Raw genomic sequence first — 23697 nt, forward strand, 5'->3', positions numbered from 1 at the left:
AGTTGAAGCCGAACCAAGTGGCCATCCCAGTGTGAGACCAGATTCCTGACTCCGGGAGCAGCCAGAGCCAGTGGGCAGGCAGGCTTTTGCTCAGCACGCTGGCTCTCCATCGGCAGAATGGCACTGCAAGTGGAGCTGATACCCACTGGGGAGATCATCCGCGTGGTTCATCCCCACAGGCCCTGCAAGCTTGTAAGCTGGGATGCCCTGGGCCGGGAGGAAGGGTGGCAGCATCTCCCCAGGGCCCAGCAGCTCCCTCTCAAGCAAGCCCCTCAGGAAAGAGGTGAGCAGTGGGGAGGGGTTCTGATCCTTGGCTGGACAGGAACAGACTGGACAAGAAGGGGTAAATGAAAGGAAGGGGTAAGAATTTAAGCACCTCTAGGAGCAGGGTTTTTCTAAGCAGCGATCTAGGTTTGAATCCCTTCTCTCCCAGCTCCCTGATCCTCAATAGGCTGGGCTATAAACTGGCCCTAACACGTAGGTGACAGGACTGCTCTGGGGCCAAAGGACGGGCGGTGCATGTAAAGCTCCAGACGCATAGGACAGGTTGAATTAATGCCTCCGCTTCATTCAGCCCAAAGAACCAGGACTGGCCAGCTCAGAGCGGTAGCTTGGGCAGGGAAGGAGGGGGAAGAGAGACAGGTAGGCACAAGTGGGGAAGAGCTGAGCTGGCCTGGCAAAAGCGGGGCGGGGGTCGGGTTTGCTCTGAGGATGCAAAGCGGCCCTAGGATGGGGAAATGCATCCCCTCGACCCCAGCGCTGCAGCGAGTGGGCCAGGTGTGGAGAGTGCGTGAGTGTGTGTGTGTGTGTGTGTGTGTGTGTGTGTGTGTGAGAGAGAGAGAGAGAGAGAGAGAGAGAGAGAGAGAGAGAGAGTGTGTGTCCGCGTGTGGCTGTGACGCGCGCCCCGTCCCCGGAGCTGGTTGCGGAGTGTGCGGCACCGAGTCTCGGCGGACTCGGGCGGGGGCCAGGGCCGGGGCTGGCCGGGGCGGGGCGGGGCGGGAGGGTTCGCGCGCGCGCGCCCGGGCCTGGGCCCTGCCCGGGATGACGACAGGCAGCGGCCCGGCCCCGGGCGGGCCCTGGGCGGGGAGAGCGTGCCGGGGCCGCGGACTCCGGAGCCGGCCACGCCGCCCGGCCTGGCCCCCGCCTGCGCACCCGAAGAGCTGAGCCGGTGGGTACGGGGGGCGTGGGCGCACGGCGGGCAGCAGCCGCGTGGTCTCGGGAGGGGTCGGCCGGCGGGGGTAAAAGGGGAAAGGGCAGGTGGCCGAAAGCCGAGCCCAGCCCGGAGCTGCCGTGCGGGAAGGCGGGGGTCGCCGGCCTGGGGATCGCTGGGGCCGAGGGTCGGCCCGGGGCGGCCTGGCCCGGCCCGTGAGGGGTCCCAGAACTCGGCCTCGTGGAGACTTAGATTACTTGAAGGTAACGTGAGGGCGGGGAGGGGCGGCTGGGGTCACAGGATCCAGGCACCCTGTACCCCTTTTGGGCCCCTCCGGCAGCCGGGGCTGCCTCTGGGTTCCGGAGAGGACGCTCGAGCCCCGCCCCTTCCCGTACTCCGCCCCCGGGGCCCTGCAGTGCCAGCTTCCCCGCGCCTGGGCGCCCGGGAGTGCGGCGGCTGGGGTCTCGGAGGTGAACGAGAGAATGAATGGTTGGTCCACGGCCTTATTCAACTCCCGGCACGCTCTGGGCTCTGTGATTCGTTCATTCATACAGGCGTCCACGAGGGGTTACTGAGCCCCTACTGTGTGCCTAGCCGGGGTGTACGCCCTGGAGGGAGCAGTCTCCTGGGAGAGACTGACAAGGAAACTGGCGATTAGAGCACGATGAGATATGGAGGGGGCTATGTGTTGGGGGAGGCAGGAAGGGGTTCTGAAGGAGGTGATACCTGAGCTGAGTCTTCAAGGATGACTAAGAGTCAGTCAGGTGGGGAGAGGGAGGGTGCGCCCAACCAAGGAAGGTGCAGGTGCAAAAACAAGAAGCTTAGGGAGAGAGCGACGTGTGATAGGGATGGGGGCAGTTCCTCCTGGCTGTGTGTGGTAGTGAAAGAAGGGACTGGAGAGGACCACCCCTGTGGGCACATCGGGGTGAGCTGAGGACAGAGGGGGCTGCTGGAGTCTATATGCAGGTTCCTGGCAAGAAGCATTAGGTGTGAAGTATGGGCTTGGCACATGGAAGGGTGCCCTATAAACTTTCACTCCGTTAACATAAGATGTTGATTAATCAGACTTGCATTTGTAAATACTACAGGCTGTTGTGGAAAAATGGATTGGAGGGAGGAAGGCTGGGAGGGCAGTGTGAAGGTTGCTGCCTGATCCAGGAGCACAAGAGTGAAGGGGGAGCAGAGGGAAGGTTTTAGCAGGTGGTGACTCCTTGGTATGAGAAATGGAGGGAAGTGAACAGGACTTTTGATGCCAGATGGTGATGACTAGCTGGAGGTGTCTTCCTCCTTTCTACATATAGGATATTGAACAAAGAGGATAGGTCAGGGGGGCAAAGTGCTCTGTTTACTTCCACTGGACCCCCAAGCAGAGGTGTTTGGCAGGCCAGAGACCCATGATTCTAGAGCTAGAGTGTACAGCCCTTGACTGGGGCCCTGTGAACAATCGGGTAGAGCCCTTTAGTCCCCACCTTTCATCTCCCTTGCCCCTCACAACAGTTGCCTTAAGTCTGGAACAGTCCTTGGTGGGGCAGCCTGGGCCCAGATCTAAGATACATCCAATAAATATAAACTGAGCATAATGAATATAAACTGAATATAAACTCTTCTGTGCCCAGCACTACACTGTGGGTGAGAGAGGCTATGAGTCTGTTTCCCCAAAAGGCCAGGAGGCTGCCTCGGTGGAAATCAGCTTTTAGCAGAAATCTGGGGATGCTCAAAACACCCGCTCCAGATCTGCATGGGTCCTTTGAGGCTCTTTGAACATCTGAGGCTGCCACTGCCTTCCCCACTCCTCCAGAGGCCAGTCTTGAGGGTACCTGGCCCACACTAGGTAAAGGGCACTGGATGACCTAGGTCTGCTGGGTCTGCCCCATCCCTGCCTTTAGAGGAAATGACACAGGTGGGAGGAAACCCAGAGGTAGTCTTGGGAAATAAGTCCTGGGTCACTCATGTGTCCATGGCTTCTCGCCAGCGTGCAGCCAGCCCCTAGGTGCAGGGCCATGCTGGGGGCCCAAAGGCAGTGGCATACTCCCTACCCATTGCTCCTAAGGCCTACATATCGATAGTCACACAAAACCGACACGGTTGTATACTGGGCACTGCAGTCACGGGGTTACTGAGGAAGGTCATAGCCTGCCAGGGCAGCGAGTTAACCCTTGCAGAGAAGCGGAAGCTTGGACATCCACCAGCCAGCGGGCGGGCCTGCCTCTCTCCTTCAGGGCAGCCCTGCAGAAGCAGTGAGTGCTGGCGTTGCCGGTTCCAACCCCACCCCTCCTTTCACTAGTCCTGGGATCTTGAACAAGTCATTCACCTGCCCAGACTCAGTTTCCCCGCCTATAGAATGGGGTAATAACACAGACCTAAAGGCTTGGCTTGGGAGCATGGAAGGGAGTACGGTAAGTCGGCGCTGAGAACGCAGGAAGCTCCAGGAGCTGCAGCCTTGGTCGCTGTGTCTCTCACACCCTCGGTTCCCCGCCTCCCTACCCCTCCCAGGGGCTGGCGCTTCCGTCCAGTGAGGCGGGGCGGGCGGGGGCCGGGACCCCGGCTGGGGCCGCCCCTCTGGCCTGCCCGGCAGCGAAGACGCCCCCTCCTTCCGCCGCCGGGCGGCGGCTGTGGGGGCGCCAGCGGGCATCCCGGGAATGCGGCGGCGCGGCTCCGGGTGGGGGGTGGGGGGTGGGGGGTGGGGGGTGGGTGGCCGGCAGGACCCCTCCGCACGCGGATTCCCCTCATTCCAGCCGCTTGACGCGGCAGCGGGCGGGGCGGGCTCTGCGGCCGCGAGGCTCCTCCCGCTCTCCTCTCCTCCTCCCCGGTCCGCGAGCGGCCGCAGCGCCAGCCCTGTCGCCCCCTTACCGCAGGGAGCCATGCTGCTGGTGGGGCTCGCTCGACCTCGTTCCCCCAGTATCCAAAGGCGCTCCCCACCCCGAGTGGGCTGGAAGCTGAGAACCCTCCCCGCTCCCGTTCCCTTCTGGATTTTAAACCTGGGACGCCGCAGAGGGCGCCCCCTTCCTCCCTGAGCCCGCCTCTGTCGGTGGCGTTTAATACCCCCCCTCCTCTCCCACCCATCTCCCAGCTGCGCACCCAGTCCCCTGGCCCCTCCGCAAGGCCCCATCTCCCAGCTGGTGCACCCCCCGCGGGGTCCCCCGGGCCGCGGCTCCGACCGGGCTGTTGTTCTCGAGGTAATGAGCCTCCCCACGAGGCTGCAGCCCGCACCTGCCGCAGCCTCACCCCCTCTCGGGGGAGCCTGGGTGCGAGGGGCATGCTGGGGCTTTAGGTCTCGGCCCCGCCTTTTCCTCTCTAGGACAAGTCCGCGTTACTGTGCCTCAGGTTCCTTATCTGTCAGGTGGGAAACAGGTAAAGTTTACAAGAGCTGTCTGTAACTGGCAGGCACGCCTGAGGGGCTTTCCCCACTATAGGAAGTGTGACCTATCTGGCCCAGGGCCTGGCTCTTAGTAGGTCTGTCCCAAGCACGTGTGGAATGAATGTCGGGCCGAGAGAGGGAAGTGCTTGTTGAGGGACTGGGAGGTGCCTTCGCGCTTTATCTTAGCCTTCCCAGCAATCTTTAAGGCAGGTATTAGCCACATTTTACGGATGCAGAGTTGGCTCTAGGAAACCGGCTTGTTCCCATACAGCTCGTAAGAAATAGCCCAGCCTTTTGCAAGCACCAAAGCCTTTTAGCCATCACCGCCTCTGCCAGCGGTGGGATCTGAGCTAGAGTTTGCCCCTCGAGTGCCTTTTAAGACCCCAGCGACTGTGGGGCTGCTTGGGGCTGGTTTGGGAGAAGAGTGTCCTGGGGGATCAAGAGGGAGAGGAGAGGAGCCCCTGAGCGAAGCACAGAGGCCCTCGTTAGGGTGTCTGGGATAGGGGAGAAGGGTATAGGCCCCAAATGCTGGAGGTCGGGTGTACATTTCCCAGATGGAAAAATGAGACCTCCATAGGGACCAGACACACACCGCGCCCGGCAAAGGCTCCCTGTGGCCGTGGCTGTCCCTTGGGTGTGCGCTCCGTCCTGACTCCGAACCTAAAGAGATTTTCTTGGGCCTTAAGGACACTGGGCCACCCCCCAGAGAGTATATAGGGGTGGACAGTGTCCTGCACGGAGGCTCCGCCCGCCTGGGCGCGCCGGCCGTATTTGGACATTTCGGTCTATTTTTAACTTTCCTGGGACTTGAGGTTGGGGTGAGGGGAGATGGAAATCCTGCCTCCTTCGGGACCCAAGGGCCTCAATCTTCGTCGTGCGCCTGCCCTGATGTGTAGTGTAGACACAGCCCGGAAGTCAGTTCCGGGTCCGTGTAGACGCGGCGGCCGTGCGGGTTCCGGGCCCCACCCTGGAACCAACAACGCCCCTCCTGGAAAACCTGACTCAGGCGGAGCCCCTGCCGGGCGGGGAGCTCCGTTCCCCCCCCCCCCATTTCCACCCCCGCACCGAAATCCCGCGTAGTTCCCACCCCACTCCCACCAGCTGGGCAGGAACCCCCGAGTGCGAACCCCGTGCGAGGCGGGGGCGGCCGGGGAGTCCCGCGCTTCCGAGGCTCGCGCAGGGGGCGGCGCGGGGGGCGGGCCGGCCCCTCCCTCGCTGACGCCGCCGCCGCCGCTGCCGCCGAGCCCCGGGCGGAGAGCACGGGCAGCGGAGCAGGGCGCCAGACCGGCCGGGCAGGATGCGCTACCGGGCGTCGGTGAGCGGAGGTGGCGGGCAGGGCGGGGGGTCCCGGGCGTCCCTCTCTGCCTCGCGGCGCCGCCTCGGCCCCGCCAGGAAGCGGGCGCGGCCCAGGAATTTCGGGTGGAAAAACGTCCCGGAAAGTTGCAGGGGGAAGAGGCGGAGGCAAAGAGGGCCGCGGGGCACTCGGACCCAGAGCCCGGCTGGCGGCTCTCAGGGAGGGCTGAGAGCACAGAGACCCGTCACCCAGAGGGCAAGGGGGCGGGAGCTTTGGCCAGATTTGGCAACAGCTTCGGGACAGGATTGGGGGGGGGGGGGGCGGTTAAGGCGGCGAGGGACAAGCCTGGGAGAGGCAGGCCAGACCCAGAGGGGTGCCCCAGGACAGAGATCTGAATGCTTTGTGGTTGGAGGAGAATTGATGGCCTCAGTGGGATCTACAACCCCCCTCCCACACTGCCACCTTGCTTTTCTCCGACCCTTGACACTCTTGACGTCAATTTCCTAGAGCCCCCTCTCCTCCTATGTGAAGAGTGTAACCTGGGGTGAGGGCCTTGTTGAGCCTGTGTGCTCTGGAGGCAGCTGGGCTTTCCATGGTAAAACCCCCACCCCCTTGAGGCTTCTGGGGCTCTCAGGAGGAGGGTGTCTGGGGAGGCTGGCAGCTGGAGGAGAGGGTGTGGCCCAGCTATGGGAAGGAGTCCCCCCCCCCCCCCCCCCCCCCCCCCCCCCCCCCCCCCCCGCCTCCCCTGCAACTTCTGGGGTGGGTGTTGAGTCCAGCTGGGACAGGAGGCCCTCTGGGGAAATCCCTCTCCTGTGGTCTGTTGGTGGCCTCTTGCTTGGTCCCTGACTCTCTTCTCCTGGAGATTTTGATGAGTGAGGGTGGCAGAGATGGCTCCACCCTGACTGCAGAATTCACTCTGAGCCATTTTGTCCTCCAAAGCACCTGTCACACGTGGCCCAGAACTAAGGGACTTGAGGTCACCTGGTCTAACTCAACTCCTCCTTGAGGAGGAAACAAGCCAGAGAGAGGAGGGGATTTGTCCAAGGTCAACAGAGCATTCTTTTTATTATTCCAGGGAGTTTCTTCTCATGACTCCTCTTTCTCTACACAAAAAGCAGTGCCTGCCTGGATTTAGTGGCCTTGCTTCACATTCCTCAGGGTCTTCTGTGCCCCAGTGTCCTGTGTCCAGGTGCCATGTGCCCCACATGGTCCTTGTTCTGTATGACCCATGTCTTCAATGTTCCATGTGCCAGCTTCCTGTGACCCTGCCCCTGTACCCAGCATGGTCCATCTCTTGGGTGTTCTCTGTGTCCTGGGTGCATGTGCCCCTGGTTGCCCTCTGAGTCCCACAGGCTGAGGTGGAAGAGAAGCAGCCTTACCTTACCCTGCTGGCTCTGACCGTCCTGTGGTCCATTCCCTGCAGGCCCTGGGCAGTGACGGGGTGCGGGTGACCATGGAGAGTGCACTGACGGCCCGTGACCGGGTGGGGGTACAGGATTTCGTGCTGCTGGAGAACTTCACCAGTGAGGCAGCCTTCATCGAAAACCTGCGGCGACGCTTCCGGGAGAACCTCATTTACGTGAGCCCCAAGTGGAAAGAGAAGGGTTTTGGGGGGGCACAGACACAGGTCTGAGGGGGAAAGAAGCACCAGGAGCCTCTGGGAGAGACTTCTGATTCTCCTCCCTCAACCCCCAGACCTATATTGGCCCCGTCCTGGTTTCTGTCAACCCCTACCGGGACCTACAGATCTACAGCCGGCAGCATATGGAACGTTACCGGGGTGTCAGCTTCTATGAGGTGCCACCCCACCTGTGAGTGACCCCCAGCCTCTCCAGGAGTGGCCCCCCTCCACCTGAGATGACCCCACCTGAGATGACTCTCACTCTAGAATATCCCTGATCTCCAACCTGGGATGAATCATTATTTACATCTGTGAGGGGTCCTACAATCTCTCACCTTAGAGTGACCCTGATCCCCGCTTGAGATGAATCTCTCAACCCCATCTGGGTGGGGCCTCCCCAGCCCCCACCCCACCTCACACCCCTAGCTCCTTGCCCCCAACTGTACCTGGGCATGGCTCCCCAACCTCAGTGACTCTGCGACCCCAATCTCTACCTGAATGACTTCCAGGACCCCCACCCGTGAGTGATCTCCTCAGTCCTCCATCTCAGAGTGACCCCCATTTCAGGGTGAAGGACCTTCCCTGACCCGCAGTCCTGAGGGTCCCCCAATCCCCATCTGTGAGGGTATGCCCAACTCCCACCCACAAATGAATTCCAAGCAAATATGAGAAATACGGGAATCCCTGTGCCCCATCCCCCTCCTACCTTGCCCCACTCCCATCCCTTAAGCTCCTGACAAGCCTCTGCCCCAGGTTTGCAGTGGCCGACACCGTGTACCGGGCACTGCGCACCGAGCGCCGGGATCAGGCGGTGATGATCTCTGGGGAGAGCGGGGCAGGCAAGACAGAGGCCACCAAGCGGCTGCTGCAGTTCTACGCTGAGACCTGCCCAGCCCCCGAGAGGGGGGGTGCTGTACGTGACCGGCTGCTGCAGAGCAACCCGGTGCTGGAGGTAGGGGACAGCAGTGTCTGCAGGGAGGGAGGGGCAGGGAGAGAACACCAGATATCCCTCATACCCCCCTCCGCTCCTAGGCCTTCGGAAACGCCAAGACCCTCCGGAACGATAACTCCAGCAGGTTCGGGAAGTACATGGATGTGCAGTTTGACTTCAAGGTACCTGTGGATGGGTCAAGGCAGGGGGAATGGGATTCCCAGGTAGTAGGCACCCACTCGCCAGGTCTTTGGTATCAGCAAATATTTATTGAGCGTCTGCTCTGTGCCAGGTGCTGTTCCAGGTGCCAATGGTACAGCAGTGAAACAAAATAGACAAAAATCCTGCCTCCAGGGAGATAGACAATAAACAGAAAAATGTAATTTAGGTGACGAGTGCTATAGCAAAAAATAAAATGAGGTGAGGGGGTGGGGCCAGTTGCTATTTTAAATAAGGCAGATAGGGTAGACCTCACTGAGAAGGTAGTATTTTGGTAAAAGCTTGATGGAGACAGGGGAGCAAGTTGTGCGGATACCTAGGGGAGAGAGTTCAGGCAGCGGGACTAACCAGTGCAAAGGCCCTGGGGTAGGAGAGTACCTGGTAAGGACAGCAAGGAGGCCAGAGAACAAGGTGCCCAGGAATAGGAGGGGAGACTGGATGGTGCAGGCACTTCTGGGTCTTTGTAAAAAGTTTAAAAAAAAACAACTCTGAGTAGGGGCGCGTGGGTGGCTCAGTCGGTTAAGCCTTTGACTTTGGCTCAGGCCATGATCTCATGGTTCATGAGTTTGAGCCCCGTGTCGGGCTCTGCGCTGACAGCTCGGAGCCTGGAGCTTGCTTTGGATTCTGTGTCTCCCTCTCTCTCTCTGCACTGCCCCCCCCCCCCCCCCCCGCACATGCTCTGCCTCTGTCAAAACTAAAGAAAACAAAACAAGAAACTCTGAGTAGAAGGGGAGCTGTTGGAGGGTTTGGAACAGAGGTGCGTCATGATGTGACGTTGCTCTCCAACAGATCATAGTGCTTTGTCGAGAGTAGATGGTAGGAGAAGCAGGCTGAACAAGGAAACCAGTCCAGAGGCTGGTGGTTATTAAGCCGAGATGACAGATGACAGTGGCTAGGACCAGTGTGGGGGCAGTGTAGAGTTTTGGATGTTTTGAGGGTTAAGGCAGCAGGATTGGCTGCGTGGCAGGACATGAGGTTAGGGAGGAAAAGAGGCTTCCGAGAGGAGGGCAAACTCCTTGGGCCGAATACCTAGAGGGGCGGAGTGGCCATTGACCAAGATGGGAAGAGAGGAGCTGGTCTGAGGAGGCGACACCACGAGTACAGGGTGCAGTTCCAGGCCTGTTGAGTGTAAGCGGCTCGTCGGACAGCCAAGTGGAGTGGCCAGGTAGATAGGGCCGGACGTGCTCATTTCCCAGATGGGAACACGGAGGCCAGAGGGGGTGGCTGGCTGAGCCCATGCAGCTAGTCGCAGCTCTAGAATTAGAGGCCAGGAGTGCAGAGGAAGGCGGGGGAGGGTGGGTTGGAGCCTATCCCCAGGCCCCCTGAACAGCCACCACGTCCTGCCCTGCCCACAGGGTGCACCTGTGGGTGGCCACATCCTCAGTTACCTGCTGGAGAAGTCCCGAGTGGTTCACCAGAACCACGGGGAGAGGAACTTCCACGTCTTCTACCAGCTGCTGGAAGGGGGCGAGGAGGAGTTGCTGCGCAGGCTGGGCTTGGAGCGGAACCCCCAGAGCTACCTGTACCTGGTCAAGGTGAGTCGCGAGTGGGCAGGGCGGGTGCCACCCAGGGAACGCAGCGCCGGGGCTGGTGACCCAGCTCTGCCCTTCCCCCAGGGCCAGTGTGCCAAAGTCTCGTCCATCAATGACAAGAGTGACTGGAAAGTCGTCAGGAAGGCTCTGACAGTCATCGACTTCACTGAAGATGAAGTGGAGGTGAGGCCGGTGCTGGGGACGCCCCCCCTTTCCTCCTGCCGCACCTGGAAAACCTCCGTCCGCTTTTACAGCCCTTACAGCTCCCTTCTCTCAGACACTCCCCCACCTATTCCTTGCTCCATCTGACTGCTCACCGGTTGCCCTCCTTGGCTCTCTGCCCCTCCTGTGACCCCCACCCACCCCTCCCTGTTTGTCCAGGACCTGCTGAGTATTGTGGCCAGCGTCCTGCATTTGGGCAACATCCACTTTGCCGCTGATGAGGAGAGCAACGCCCAGGTCACCACCGAGAACCAGCTCAAGTATCTGACCAGGGTGAGTGGGGTGAGCAGAGGGCGAGGGCAGAGGGGCTGGGGTGAGGAGGAGTGCACCCCCACCATGCCCACCCCCTCCCTTGACAGCTGCTTGGTGTGGAAGGCTCGACGTTGCGGGAAGCCCTGACACACAGGAAGATCATCGCCAAGGGGGAGGAGGTGAGGCCAAGCCTTTGTCTCAGGACGTGGGGGGTGAAGGGGGTGCAGGTGCTCCAAGGCCTCTTCTGAGACTCCCACCTCCAGGAACGCAGCCTCCTGTCCTTACACCGTCTTCCCTCTGATGTGGCCACTGTGGCCTCTCCTGGCGTGCCCCACCCCTCAGGCTCACCAGGAGCCGGGAGGACAGAGTGGTCGTGGTTTTCTGGTGCTCGGCCTGAGCCCATACGGGAGGCAGATGGAAAGGGGTCTGTGGCATTCATCTCCCGTCTCACCTTGGCTGGCAGCTCCTGAGCCCGCTGAACTTGGAACAGGCTGCGTATGCACGAGACGCTCTTGCCAAGGCCGTGTACAGCCGCACTTTTACTTGGCTGGTCAGGAAGATCAACAGGTCGCTGGCCTCCAAGGTGAGCTCGTGGCCCTTGGCCCATGCTGCTTCTGAAGCAGCAGAGAGGGCAGTCCAGGGAGGCCTGGGGCTGGGTGCTGGCAAACACCAGGACCCACGCTCTTTGTTGAACCGCTGGCCCTAGGATGCTGAGAGCCCCAGCTGGCGGAGCACCACGGTCCTTGGGCTCCTGGACATTTATGGCTTTGAAGTGTTTCAGCACAACAGGTCAGCCCCCCCGTCCACCTGCCCGTCTCTCCTCCCATCTCCCCTGTCCCGGTCCCTCTCCTCTTGCCCCTGCCTCTCGTATTCCTGACGAAGTCCCCGGCCACCTCGGGTCCTGCTCTGTGTACCTTCCCTTAGCTACTCTGAGTCCTCCCCGCATCTCTCCCCTGTCCTGGTCCTGTGTCCCCCTTGAACTACCGTGGGCTCTTCTGTTTCCTTCACAGCTTTGAGCAGTTCTGCATCAATTACTGCAACGAGAAGCTTCAGCAGCTCTTCATCGAGCTCACCCTCAAGTCGGAGCAGGAGGAATATGAGGCAGAGGGCATCGCGGTGGGTGCGAGCCTACAGGTGTCCCTATGGACACCCCATAGGAAGCCAGGCACTGGGGTCCCCCGGACAAGGTGCTAGGACCCCATGATGATGCCGTCCTTCCCTTTTGCCCTTCAGTGGGAGCCTGTCCAGTATTTCAACAATAAGATCATCTGTGACCTGGTAGAGGAGAAGTTCAAGGGCATCATCTCCATTTTGGTGAGTCCTTTGCTCTTTCAAGGACTCATATTGGGGGCTGGGTGGGAGGATGTTACTCCGTTCCCTGTTCTCTTAGGCCTGTCCATGGAGGGCCTGAGTTTGGTGTTGAGTAGGGACAGGGCAGGGCTGTGTGTGGAGGGTGAGGTGAGGTGCTGGTCTGGTCTGGAAGCTGTCTGTGGGAGGCTCCCTATGATCTGCCCCTGTCCGCTGCATCTCTGCTTCCTGGCACGATGCCCCTGAGTCTCCTGTGCCCTCCGGCTCCTTCCCTGATACATCCCTCATCCTCTGCCATACCCCCCCCCCCCCAGGATGAGGAATGTCTGCGCCCTGGGGAGGCCACGGATCTGACCTTCCTGGAGAAGTTGGAGGACACAGTCAAGCACCATCCGCACTTCCTGACGTAAGCGGGGTGGCCGAGCAGCTTAGGGGCAAGGGCTCGCTTGGGGAAGAACCTGTGAAGCGCGGGATCCCCGTACAATCCTAAGACCCCAGCCATAAGGAGAGATGACCAGGGGAGTTGCTAAGCTGAGGACAGGTGCACAAAGCCACAGCTTGTGGTGCGTCCACAAAGTAAGAAGCTAAGAGGAGCATGGCTCCCTCCTTATTCTTTTTTGAGAATGAAACTTAAGATTTTTTTAGCTTCCTTATTTGGAAGTTGCTCTTTCTTTAAGGATTCCCCTAATGTGGGAAGGGGAAGGAAAGAAGCAAGCACCTCTGCCCTGCATCTTTTGTGCACATCACCTCCTCTAACCTGAAGCAAGCCTGTAAGGAGGCATTCGTGGTGCTTTCTTCACTGTACTGAGGCTCCAAGAGGTGACGTCATTTGCCTAAGGTTATCACACATTTAGTAAGTTGCAGAGCTAGGACTCAGGCCTGGAGCTGTTGAATGCCAAAGCCCTGAGCATTCTACCTTTTTATTTTTTTATTTTTTTATTTTTATTTTTTGCTTAGTTGTAACCTTAAGGGGCACCTGGGTGGCTCAGTCGGTTAAAAGTCTGACTCTTTTTTTTTTTAATTTTTTTCCTAATGTTTATTTATTTCTGAGACAGAGACAGACCATGAGTGGGGGAGGGGCAGAGAGAGAGGGAGACCCAGAATCCGAAGCAGGCTCCAGGTTCTGAGCTGTCAGCACAGAGCCCGATGCGGGGCTTGAAGTCACAAACCGTGAGATCATGACCTGAGCCGAAATTGGTCACTCAACTGACTGAGCCACCCAGGCACCCCAAAAGTCTGACTCTTGATTTCAGCTCAGGTCATGATCTCACGGTTTGTGAGTTCAAACCCCGCATCAGCTCTGCACTGACAGTGCAGAGCCTGCTTGGGATTCTCTCTCTCTCTCTCTCTCTCTCTCTCTCTCTCTGCCCCTCTCCTGCTCATACTCTCTCTCTCTCTTTCAATTTATTTATACATAAATAAACTTTAAATTAAAAAATCGTAACATTAAAAACCTCTTCCTGGGGGTGTCTGGGTGGCTCAGTCAGTTAAGCATCCAACTTCGGCTCAGGTCATGATTTCAGGGTTCTCAGGGTGCAGCGCTGACGGTGTGGAATCTGCTTGGGATTCTCACTCTCTCCTCTCTCTCTGCCGCTGCCCCACTCACGCTTTCTCTCTCTCTCTCATAGTAAATAAATTAACATTTTTTTTCTGATTGTAAAAAGAATGATGCTCATTAGAGAAAAATTGGAATGTGTGCAAAAGCCACTTGTTATCTAGCTTAACACCCAGAGGTCATCACTGTTAACAATGTGAGGCATTTCCTTCCTGCCTTTTTCTATATGTTTTTTTTTCATAGTTGAAAACTTATTGTGTATAAGGTTCAGGATAATGTTATATCCTGAGTGTTTTCCTGTATCATCAAACAGAAAAATTTCCTCAAAACACTTCCTCCAGTGGCTCTAACTCACAGATATTCCAGTGCTCTCACCCAGCCTCTGGAGGCCCCTAGCCAGCCTCCAGGCTTCTGCTGGGGTAACAAGGCTGCCACAAACATCCTTGTGCTTTAAATCTCTCCCTGTATCTCTGGTTAGTTGCTTGGAATAGTTGTAGAAAATGGTGGGGGCGGGGGTGTGCCTGGCCGGCTCTGTCGGTGGACCATGTGACTCCTGATCTCGCAATTGTAAGTTTGAGTCCCATGTTAGGTATAGAGATTACTTCAAAAATAAAATCTTAGGGGCGCCTGGGCGGCCGACTTCGGCTCAGGTCATGATCTCGCGGTTTGTGAGTTCGAACCCCACGTCGGGCTCTGTGCTGACAGCTCAGAGCCTGGAGCCTGTTTCAGATTCTGTGTCTCCCTCTCTCTGACCCTCTCCCGTTTATGCTCTGTCTCTCTCTGTCTCAAAAATAAATAAACGTTAAAAAAAATTTTTAAAAATAAGTAAATAAAATAAAATAAAATCTTAAAAAAAAAAGTAGACAATGGGTTAAAGGGTATAAATACACTTAAGTAATCTTTTGGGGCAGATTTCCATTCTTAAAATGCAGTGGGCAGCACTGAGCCTTCTGAGCAGAGTCACATAACAGCCACAGGCAATGAAAGGAGACCTCTGCCCCGTGAGCCCCAGCCGCGCAGAGGCCTGCATCCCGGTCCTGGCACTGTGTGACCCTGGGAAAGGCCGTCTGCCTCCCTGAGCCTCCGCAGCTGACAGCCCTGCCCTGTCTGTCGCCAGGCATAGAGGGTTGTGGCGTGGCCCAGGGCGTACCTGCTCCTTACTAGATGCCCGATTCGTCTCTTGAGCCTCTTCAGCAGGAAGGCGCATGGCTCAGGCCAGCAATCTGTAGCTTCCTCTCGTTCTCCAGGCACAAGCTGGCTGACCAGCGGACCAGGAAATCTCTGGGCCGTGGGGAGTTCCGCCTTCTGCACTATGCTGGAGAGGTGACCTACAGCGTGACCGGTGAGGATTCTGGAGCTGGGTCCCCACAGTGGGCAGGGAGAGGGGCTCTCCCTCACCTCGTGTCTGCTCCCTTCTCCCAGGGTTTCTGGATAAAAACAATGACCTTCTCTTCCGGAACCTGAAGGAGGTGAGAAAGACTGGGGAGAGGGATCAGGATCTGGGCACTGACTGACCTCTGCCCCAGGAACGGGTCCCACCTGTCCCTGTGCCCTGACTCCCTGCTTTGCCCTCACAGACCATGTGCAGCTCAGAAAATCCCATTATGAGCCAATGCTTCGACCGGAGTGAGCTCAGCGACAAGAAGCGGCCAGAGACGGTGTGGAGGCTGTGGGGACCTGAGGGGGCACGTGTGTGCACGTGTGTGTGGATGGGTGCCTGCGTGAGCCAGGAGTTGGCAGCGTGCATGTGAGCTACGTGTTCACTGGTACACATCTGTGTGCGTCTAGGAGGCTGCCCGTGGGTGCATCTGTGCTGGCTTCCATGTGTGCACCTGTCTCTACCTGTAGACCCACACATGAACCCCCGAGTCCTTGTGGGGATTGTACGTGTCTCTGCATCGGCACTTGCCTGCATTCACCCACTCGGCAGACATTTGGATCAGACATTCCTAGGCACTTAGGAGACCAAAATGAATAGGTGCTTTCATAGAAATGTGCACAGGGTGCTTTGGAAACAGAATAAGGAACAGCAAATTGCCTGAGGGAGTAGAAGTGGGGAGAGCTGTCTGGAAAGGCTTCCTAGAGGAAGCATCTGAGATAACTTGGGACTAAGTGCTTGTCAGAGGGACCTATGGGAGAGCACAGCAGGCAGAGGAAGGCCCAGCACAGACATGCAGAACCCAAAAAAAGACGAGGAGGTTGACAGGAGAGTGACATCATGGAGAGAGAGGCTGGGAAAGGCGGGTGCGGCCAGTAGTGCCTGATTCAGGGAGAGCTCCAGTGAGCTGAGGGCAGAGGTGTGGCTGTTGGGTGTGGTGGGAGGAGGCCCCCGGGTCCCAGCAGGAGCGGGCTCAGTCTGAGGTAGAAGCTGGAGTACTGCAGGCTGAGACACGCTGGCAGGGAGGGTGCAGAAACCATGGGTTGCCCAGTGTCCCACTCCCCAGTCCCTTGTTCCCTGATGCATACCCCTCGCCCTCCCCACACACACATACCTCCCTTCGCGGGAAGGACACGCACCACTGTCCAGGCCTCTCCAGCAGGCTGCAGGTTCACGTATCCACTGATCTCCTCCAGTGCCTTCCAGGCAACCCACTGGTCTAAAATGGGCCCTTGATTGCACAGTGCCCCAGGCCTGCCCCTTCTGTGTCCCTAACTCAGGACGAGGATCACCCACCACCCCGTCTCACAGGCCAGAAACCTGGGCAACATCCGTGACTCTTCAGTCTCCCCCATCTCCCTCATCCAGACAACTACTGGATCTTGCTGGTTCCTGCTGCCTGAATACTTCTCAGCTCCTTCCCCTCAGCCTGTCCCCATAACCACTGCTCCAGTTCAGTGCTCTGAGCCAGCCAGTGTCATCTCTGGTCTCCTCCTGGCTTCCTGGCTGCCCTTGCCACCCACCCTCCATATATTTGTTTAGAGGTCTTCCAAAATGCAGATCTGTGCCTGCTGTTCCCTCATTCCAGATTCCTCATTGGCTCCCTATTTCCCTCAGGAGAAGTCAGTCCCCTGAAAGTGACTCTCCAAGCCTGTCATGATACTGCATCTGCTTGCCTCTCTAATCCTATCTTGTTTACTCCTCATCTGGATCCTTTCACTGCTTATAGCTCCCTGGGTACATGAAACTTTTGCTCAGGCTGTCCCTCTGCCTGAATACCTTCCTCTCCTCTCTTCCTTCTGGCTATCTCCTACTTATCCTTTAAATCTCAGCCCAAGGGGCATTTCCTGATGCCCCTTACCCCACCGACTAGATTAGTTGCCCCTCCTTGATGCTTTTGGAACCCCCAGGCACACACCTCTGTCATTGGTGGAATTGCGAATCTGTTGAGAAGTCTGCTTCTCCCATAGGCCTGAGATCCTTGACGGTCTTGATGAGCAGTGTGCAGAGACAATGGTTAGATGCATAGGCATTAGGACACACTGGTAAAGAAGGTGGCCCTGAAATTCTAGAAGGAGAAAGAGTTGTCGTCAAAGGGAGATGTAGAATCGGGGTTGTGGGGATACCTGAACAAGTGTTTTTGGTTTTGGTTTTTTAAGTAATCTCTACAGCCAATGTGTAAAAGATGGGGTGTAGAGATTGGGTGTGGCTTGAGCCCACAAGAGTAGGTTCCAATGATTGAGTCTCAGCCTGGTGCCTCCTGAGCAGGGTTTTTAGATAGGAGTGAGGTTCCTAAGCTGATGTCTCTAGCCCAGCTGGAAGATGCCAGCAGTCTGGTCCCTCCCTCTACTGTGAGCTTGGGGAGGCAAAAGGAAGGGCCCAAGTAGGGCCCAGGGTAGCTGTGGGGACTGGCGCCACTCCGCTCCAGGAAGGGGCATCTGCAGGGTTCAGCAGCTTTGCCCCAGTGAGGGGCAGCTGCAGGGATCCACAGCCTTGGCCAACCTTCCATTCACTTTGGCTGCCCAGGTTGCCACCCAGTTCAAGATGAGCCTCCTGCAGCTGGTGGAGATCCTGCAGTCCAAAGAGCCCGCCTATGTCCGCTGCATCAAGCCCAATGATGCTAAACAGCCAGGTAGGTGCCTCCGCCCGCCATAGGCCTGTGGGGACTGGGTCACCCCTGCAGGTCGCCCCTGCAGGGGCAACAGGCTATCCATCCCTGAAAGTCCACTGACCACCCTGTTACCCCTCCCCCAGGCCGCTTTGACGAAGTGCTGATCAGGCACCAGGTGAAGTACCTGGGGTTGATGGAGAACCTGCGCGTGCGCAGAGCCGGCTTTGCCTATCGTCGCAAATACGAAGCTTTCCTGCAGAGGTGGGGGCGTGGCCTGGCTCAGGGCCAGGGAAAGGGGGTAGGAGGGTAGGAAATTTCTGGGTCCTGTGAGAGCAGACAGGGATTCTTAGCCCCATTTCAGAGACTAGGACACTGAGTCTCTGAGCTGCTGTGGGACGCATGCCAGGGGACCCTCCATGCTGGAAGGCCTAATATCAAGCTAGGTGGACAGGATGCCAGTGCTCCCAACCCCATCCCCCACCCCACCCACTCAGGGACCTGCCCTCATAGAGCATCTGGTTAGGGGTCCATAGGCATGCATCCACATGCTTGTCACCAGGTGGCATGGTAAAAGTCTATGAAGAGGACAGAGTTTCCAATCAGTTCAGAAAGGATAGAGCAGCTTTGTGGTTGGTCTAAGGGGCTGGAGAGTCAATCAGATTTGAATTCCATCCCTGCCACTTTCTAGCCCTGTGGCCTTAGACAGATGAGGATACATCAGTTTCCTCCTCTTTAAAATGGATGCAGTGGTGGGGCGCCTGGGTGGCTCAGTTGGTTAAGTGTCCGACTTCAGCTCAGGTCATGATCTCATGGTTCGAGAGTTCGAGCCCCGCGTCAGGCTCTGTGCTGACAGCTCAGCGCCTGGAACCTGCTTTGGATTCTGTGTCTCCCTCTCTCTCTACCTCTTCCCTGTTTGCTCTCTCTCTCTCTCTCTCTCTCTCTCTCTCCCTCCCTCTCTCAAAAATAAATAAACTTTAAAAATTAAAAAAAAAAATGGATGCAGTGGGGCGCCTGGGTGGCTCAGTCGTTTAAGTGTCCTACTCTTGATTTCGGCTCACAGTCATGAGATTCGGGCCCCTGTGTTGGGCTCTTTGCTGAGTGTAGAGCCTGCTTAAGATCCTCTCTCTCCCTCTCCCTCTCTCTCTCTGCCCCTCTCCTGCTCACTCTCTCGAAAAATAAATAAAATAAAATGGATATAGTGACAAAGTGACCTCTGAGGCTTTTCATGAGCTGCAAGTCATGGGTGGGAGTACCCAGCATGTACCCCAAAAAGCTGATTTGGGTCCCCAGGGGTGGGGGGGAATTGATTGGGGTGGGGCCTGGGTGCATTTCCACTCCTCCTGTCTCCAGGTACAAGTCACTGTGTCCAGAGACATGGCCCACATGGGCAGGACGGCCCCAGGATGGGGTGGCTGTGCTGGTCAGGCACCTGGGCTACAAGCCGGAAGAGTACAAGATGGGCAGGTGAGTGGTACCCGCCCACACCCAGTGTTTGGGGTGCTAAGGGGTAGCAAGCAGGGGCTGATCACTGCTGCCTCCTCAGGACCAAGATCTTCATCCGCTTCCCCAAGACCCTGTTTGCCACAGAGGACGCCCTGGAGGTCCGGCGGCAGAGCCTGGGTAAGAGAGAGGCCGCACCTTCCTGTCCCAGTGGGGTCTGTTCTGGGGAGAAGGAAAGAAATCACTGCATTTGGGCCTTTTCTCCAGGAAGCCCAGTTCACTCACATTCAGCTCCCCTCCTCCTTACCAGCTCCAGTCCTGCTCCTGGATGCAAACTCTGAGCATATTCCCACCTTCCTTTGCTCCCTCCTTCACTCCTTCACGCATTGCATTCTCCTCCTCTTATGTATCCTCTCATTCAGTAGTTCCTTCAGCCACTCTCATTCGTGCCCCTCAGTGAGCTCTGACAGTGCCAGGCCCTCAGCTGGTTCCCCAGGGCTCTCGCCAAGTGACTTTCTTTCCCCACCACAGCCACGAAGATCCAGGCCGCCTGGAGGGGCTTTCACTGGCGGCAGAAATTCCTCCGTGTGAAGCGATCAGGTGCGGGGGCCCAGGGATCCTCAGAAGGGGCAGGGTCTGGGGCTAGAGTGGGCCGCCATCGTGAGGAGATTAAGGTCAGCCGTTTGTGGTCTCCGCAGCCATCTGCATCCAGTCTTGGTGGCGGGGAACGCTGGGCCGGAGGAAGGCAGCCAAGAGAAAGTGGGCCGCCCAGACGATCCGGCGGTGAGCACCGGGGCGCCACGAGGGGGTGGTGCAGAACAGGCGGTGGGGCGCTGCCAGGCCTCTCACCCCCACCCCTGGCGGGCCCACACCCCCAGGCTCATCCGTGGATTCATCCTGCGCCACGCACCCCGTTGCCCTGAGAATGCCTTCTTCCTGGACCACGTGCGCACCTCCTTTCTGCTCAACCTGCGGAAGCATCTGCCCCGGAATGTCTTGGACACTTCCTGGCCCACACCGCCACCTGCCCTGCGTGAGGTCCGTGGGCTTCCCTACTGATCTGGGGACCGTGAAAGCACTCAGTGGAGGGGCCTACTGATCTTGTGGACGGAGAAGCATTGGAGGTCCCCCGAGGGAGAACTGGAGCTGGGCCACGGAGAATGAGTTCTTTTGAGAGAAACGGTTCAGGAATGGAAGGGATGTCCAGGTTGGGCGGGGGGGGTCACTCCGGCAAAGGCCCAGTAGTGGGCATATGCCTAGTGTCTTCAGAGGGAAGGGAGCCGGGCTGTGTAGGTGCCCTGACCTCCCTCGTGCCCTCAGGCCTCAGAGCTTCTGCGGGAGCTGTGCATGAAGAACATGGTGTGGAACTACTGTCGGAGCATCAGCCCGGAGTGGAAGCAGCAGGTATGGAGAGTGAGGAGGCAGGCGTGGACTGGGACTAGCCAGCGAGGTCGGAGCAGCGTGCTGGGAGGAGCATGCTGGGAGGAGCACGTCACCTCCCCCCCCACCCCGGATTTACGGTGTGATGTCAGATGGATCCCGGGCCCTATTTGGCCTTGTGTGTGAGGTCAAGGCTGGAGTGGCTCCTGGGTGGCAAATAGAATTTGTCCTATGGGCCCACTCCACCGGAGTGGTAGAGGCTCCCCAGAGCCCTGTGTTGAAAAGGCTACAGAATCAGTCTGATCGGTTGGTAACGTCTGCTGTGGTTGCACGGATGGACGTTGGTGGCTGATGTGCCTTGTGTTGGCCAAGTCACTATTGGATGATGCTGAAAGACCCACCAGCTCAGATAACCTGTTAGTAGTTTAGAGTATCAGCAATCAGCCAGCTTCAAGGTGCCAAGCTAGAGGTGAACGCCAGGGGCCCCAGGGCCTGATATGATGGGGAGTTAGCCCCCAGGTCGAGCCTAGCCCCTGGAAATGCTGTCTTGACCCTTCTGGAAAGCCTTCTGTCTTGTTAGTGGGGTTGGGGGCAAAGCAGAGGGAGAGGCCAACAGCAGGGTTGGTGGCAGGGCCTCGCCTCCTGGTGCTGGGGCCAGAGAGAAGGTGAGAGACTGTCTCAGTTCCTGGGGCTGGCCTGCCCCTTCCCGCTTCCTGATGGTTCCCACCCCTTGTAACCCCCACCTCCCGCCCTTGTCTCCTCAGCTGCAGCAAAAAGCCGTGGCTAGTGAGATCTTCAAGGGCAAGAAGGACAATTACCCCCAGAGTGTCCCCAGGCTCTTCATCAGCACACGGCTTGGTGAGCCCCTTTCAGTGCTCCGACCCTCCAGCACCATCCAACTTAAGTCCCCTCTCCCCTCCCCTGACCTCTCTCTCCCCCACCTGCATTGCAGGTGCAGATGAGATCAGCCCCAAGGTACTGCAGGCCCTCGGCTCTGAGCCCATCCAGGTGAGACCACGGTTCTGCGGCCTGAGGGCTGCATGGGGGGTGCTCAGGGCCTGGGCAGAGAATGAGGGGCTGCCCTGGAGGCCCCGTAGCCCCTCCCCGAGCCTTCACCCCACCTTTCATCTGCAGTATGCGGTGCCTGTGGTGAAATATGACCGCAAGGGCTACAAAGCCCGCTCCCGGCAGCTGCTGCTGACACCCAGCGCCGTGGTCATCGTGGAGGACGCCAAAGTCAAGCAGAGGATTGACTACACCAACCTGACCGGTGAGCGAGAGCCCAGGGCTGCTTAGGGAGGGCCCCCGCTCTGACCCTTGACCCCTAACCTCTGCCATTCTCCTCAGGAATCTCTGTCAGCAGCCTGAGCGACAGCCTCTTTGTGCTGCATGTGCAGCGGGAGGACAATAAGCAGAAGGTACCCTGTTGGGGCCTGGGCGGCAGGGCCGAGGTGGGTTCTCGAGCTTTGGGCAGGGCCTGACCCCTCTCTCTTCTGGACGCCCCCAGGGGGATGTGGTGCTGCAGAGTGACCACGTGATTGAGACACTGACCAAGACAGCCCTCAGTGCTGACCGTGTGAACAACATCAACATCAACCAGGGCAGGTGAGGCGGTCAGGGGTGATGAGGGGACCAGGCGTGCGTATGCAGACAGCCCTCACACACCCCCTTCCTTCCAGCATCACGTTTGCAGGGGGCCCCGGCAGGGATGGCATTATCGACTTCACGCCTGGCTCGGAACTGCTCATCACCAAGGCCAAGAACGGGCACCTGGCTGTGGTGAGTGGGGCCAGCAGGCAACAGCCCACCTCCCTACCAGTAGCCCTGGGGCTCAGGTGAGCCTCGGGTGCCAAGCTTCCTCGGCAGCTTGGCAGAGCCTGGGCAGCTCATCCATGGGTCTCCATCCGTGGGGCATCAAACCACCTTGTTCTTCCCATTGCCCACTGAGGGCCAGAGAGTGGGGCCATATGAGCCTCCACGGTGCAGAGGGTCATAAAGATGGCAGCATCGGGAGGTGGGGGAGGCCTGGGAGGCTCGAGGGGAGCTGTAGACAAGGCCCACTCTGGCAGGATGGGGAGTCCTATGGGAGTAGGATCGGAGTCTCCAGGACTGAGGCCACCAGACGCCCACCCCTCAGACCGCCACTGCATTTATCTAATCCATGTAGACAAGCACCCAAAGCGCCTGGGTCTGCTTCCTACTCACCACTTGGGCTTCTCTCTCTGCCCCCATAGGTGGCCCCACGGCTGAACTCTCGGTGATGAAGGCGCCCACTGGACCCCCTCCCACCTCCCAATGCTTTGCTTCTCCCCACCTCCCCTTCCCACTTACCAAAGACTCGAGCTTCTAGACAGGGACCCAGGGACACCTCGAAGCCCACTGACAAATTCCTGCCTTTTGCTCACCCCTCTCTTGAGGGAGCAGCGGAGGCCAGGGAGCCGCCCCAGAAGTGGGCCAGGCCGGGCCACAGCAATAGGAAAGCCGGGGACAGAGGCGGCCATGCCAGCCCCACTGCCGATGCCAAATATTTGAGAGAAGGGAACTTTTGCTGAGGTTTTCTCTGAGATTTTTTGATGCTTTATAAGAAACTATTTTTTAAAAAAGCTATTTTCCCACCCCAAGACACACTGGATGTGTTTTCCCTGATGCCAGCAGGGCAGGGAGTGTAGCCGAGGGGTTGGGTGGTCTGGGCCCCGGTGCCCTCTCCCTTGCCCAGGCCACTCTCTCCTCTTCATTCCCTTGGCACCTTTCTTTCTGCCTGCCTGCCCACCTGTACCCTTTGCAGCCCACTCTGTCATCCCCTTGGGGGCTGAGACCACCTCTGCCTGCCCCCTTCTTCCTGCCTTAAAAATACCCTTTCAAAATCATCACCCCCGCCTGAGGACATCCTGGAGCGGGGGAAGGGGTCTTAGACCACAGAATTTGGAACACGCCGAGAGATCATCTAGTGTAAGCTTCCTGGTGTGACAGAGCAGGAGACAGAGGCCCAAGAGAAGGGATGTGCCCTTCATCCAGCAGGTTGGGGCAAAACCAGGACTGCAGTCCTGTCTTCAACACACCTCACTGCCTCTCCAGGGACAGGTTCATGTCTTTAAGGGTGCGTGTGGCTCCCTAACCAGCAATCACCCTGGGGGCCAACAGGTGGGAGAAGCAGTCCTACCTGAGTCTATGCCTTAGGATGACAAACATCCTGTTTATATACTTTGGCCCCAATTCAAGGATGTAGGCCCTTTCCTGGCCCTTACGCCCTCCTGTCCGCGGAGCCCAGGGAAGAGGCTAGCCTTGGGAGGAGCTGCAGAGGCATCACCTCTTTCTGCTGTGTCCCCCCACCTCCCCAGAGGGCCTGAGCGCTGCCCAGCTGCCTCTGCCCTCCTGGGGGTCTCAGCCCACCGCTGATACTTCTGCAATCCAGAGAAACACTAAATAAAGCAATATGTGTTTGCCAA

At 58.2% G+C, this 23697-nt stretch overlaps 1 protein-coding gene across 4 annotated transcripts; it reads left to right on the plus strand.

Annotated features, from left to right (window-relative positions):
• Positions 1-23697, plus strand: MYO1C (myosin IC). Of its 4 annotated transcripts, none has more exons than XM_047832165.1 (32): positions 1-192; positions 7226-7381; positions 7498-7613; positions 8177-8375; positions 8456-8536; positions 9929-10108; positions 10190-10288; positions 10487-10600; positions 10687-10758; positions 11043-11162; positions 11286-11368; positions 11590-11695; positions 11813-11893; positions 12202-12293; positions 14690-14784; positions 14865-14911; positions 15020-15100; positions 17347-17452; positions 17575-17692; positions 18782-18895; positions 18975-19051; positions 19403-19471; positions 19570-19654; positions 19750-19909; positions 20192-20275; positions 21016-21109; positions 21204-21259; positions 21386-21521; positions 21599-21669; positions 21759-21856; positions 21931-22030; positions 22486-23697. In XM_047832165.1, the coding sequence occupies exons 1-32, from the start codon at positions 118-120 to the stop codon at positions 22510-22512; spliced, it is 3192 nt and encodes a 1063-aa protein (XP_047688121.1). In that variant the 5' UTR covers positions 1-117; the 3' UTR covers positions 22513-23697. The 4 variants fall into 4 exon arrangements, with proteins under 4 accessions (XP_047688121.1, XP_047688123.1, XP_047688125.1 ...); XM_047832167.1 differs by lacking the exon at positions 1-192 and adding an exon at positions 1028-1168; XM_047832169.1 differs by lacking the exon at positions 1-192 and adding an exon at positions 4455-4501.

This window comes from Prionailurus viverrinus, chromosome E1, assembly GCF_022837055.1.
Source record: "Prionailurus viverrinus isolate Anna chromosome E1, UM_Priviv_1.0, whole genome shotgun sequence".
NCBI lineage: Eukaryota > Metazoa > Chordata > Mammalia > Carnivora > Felidae > Prionailurus > Prionailurus viverrinus.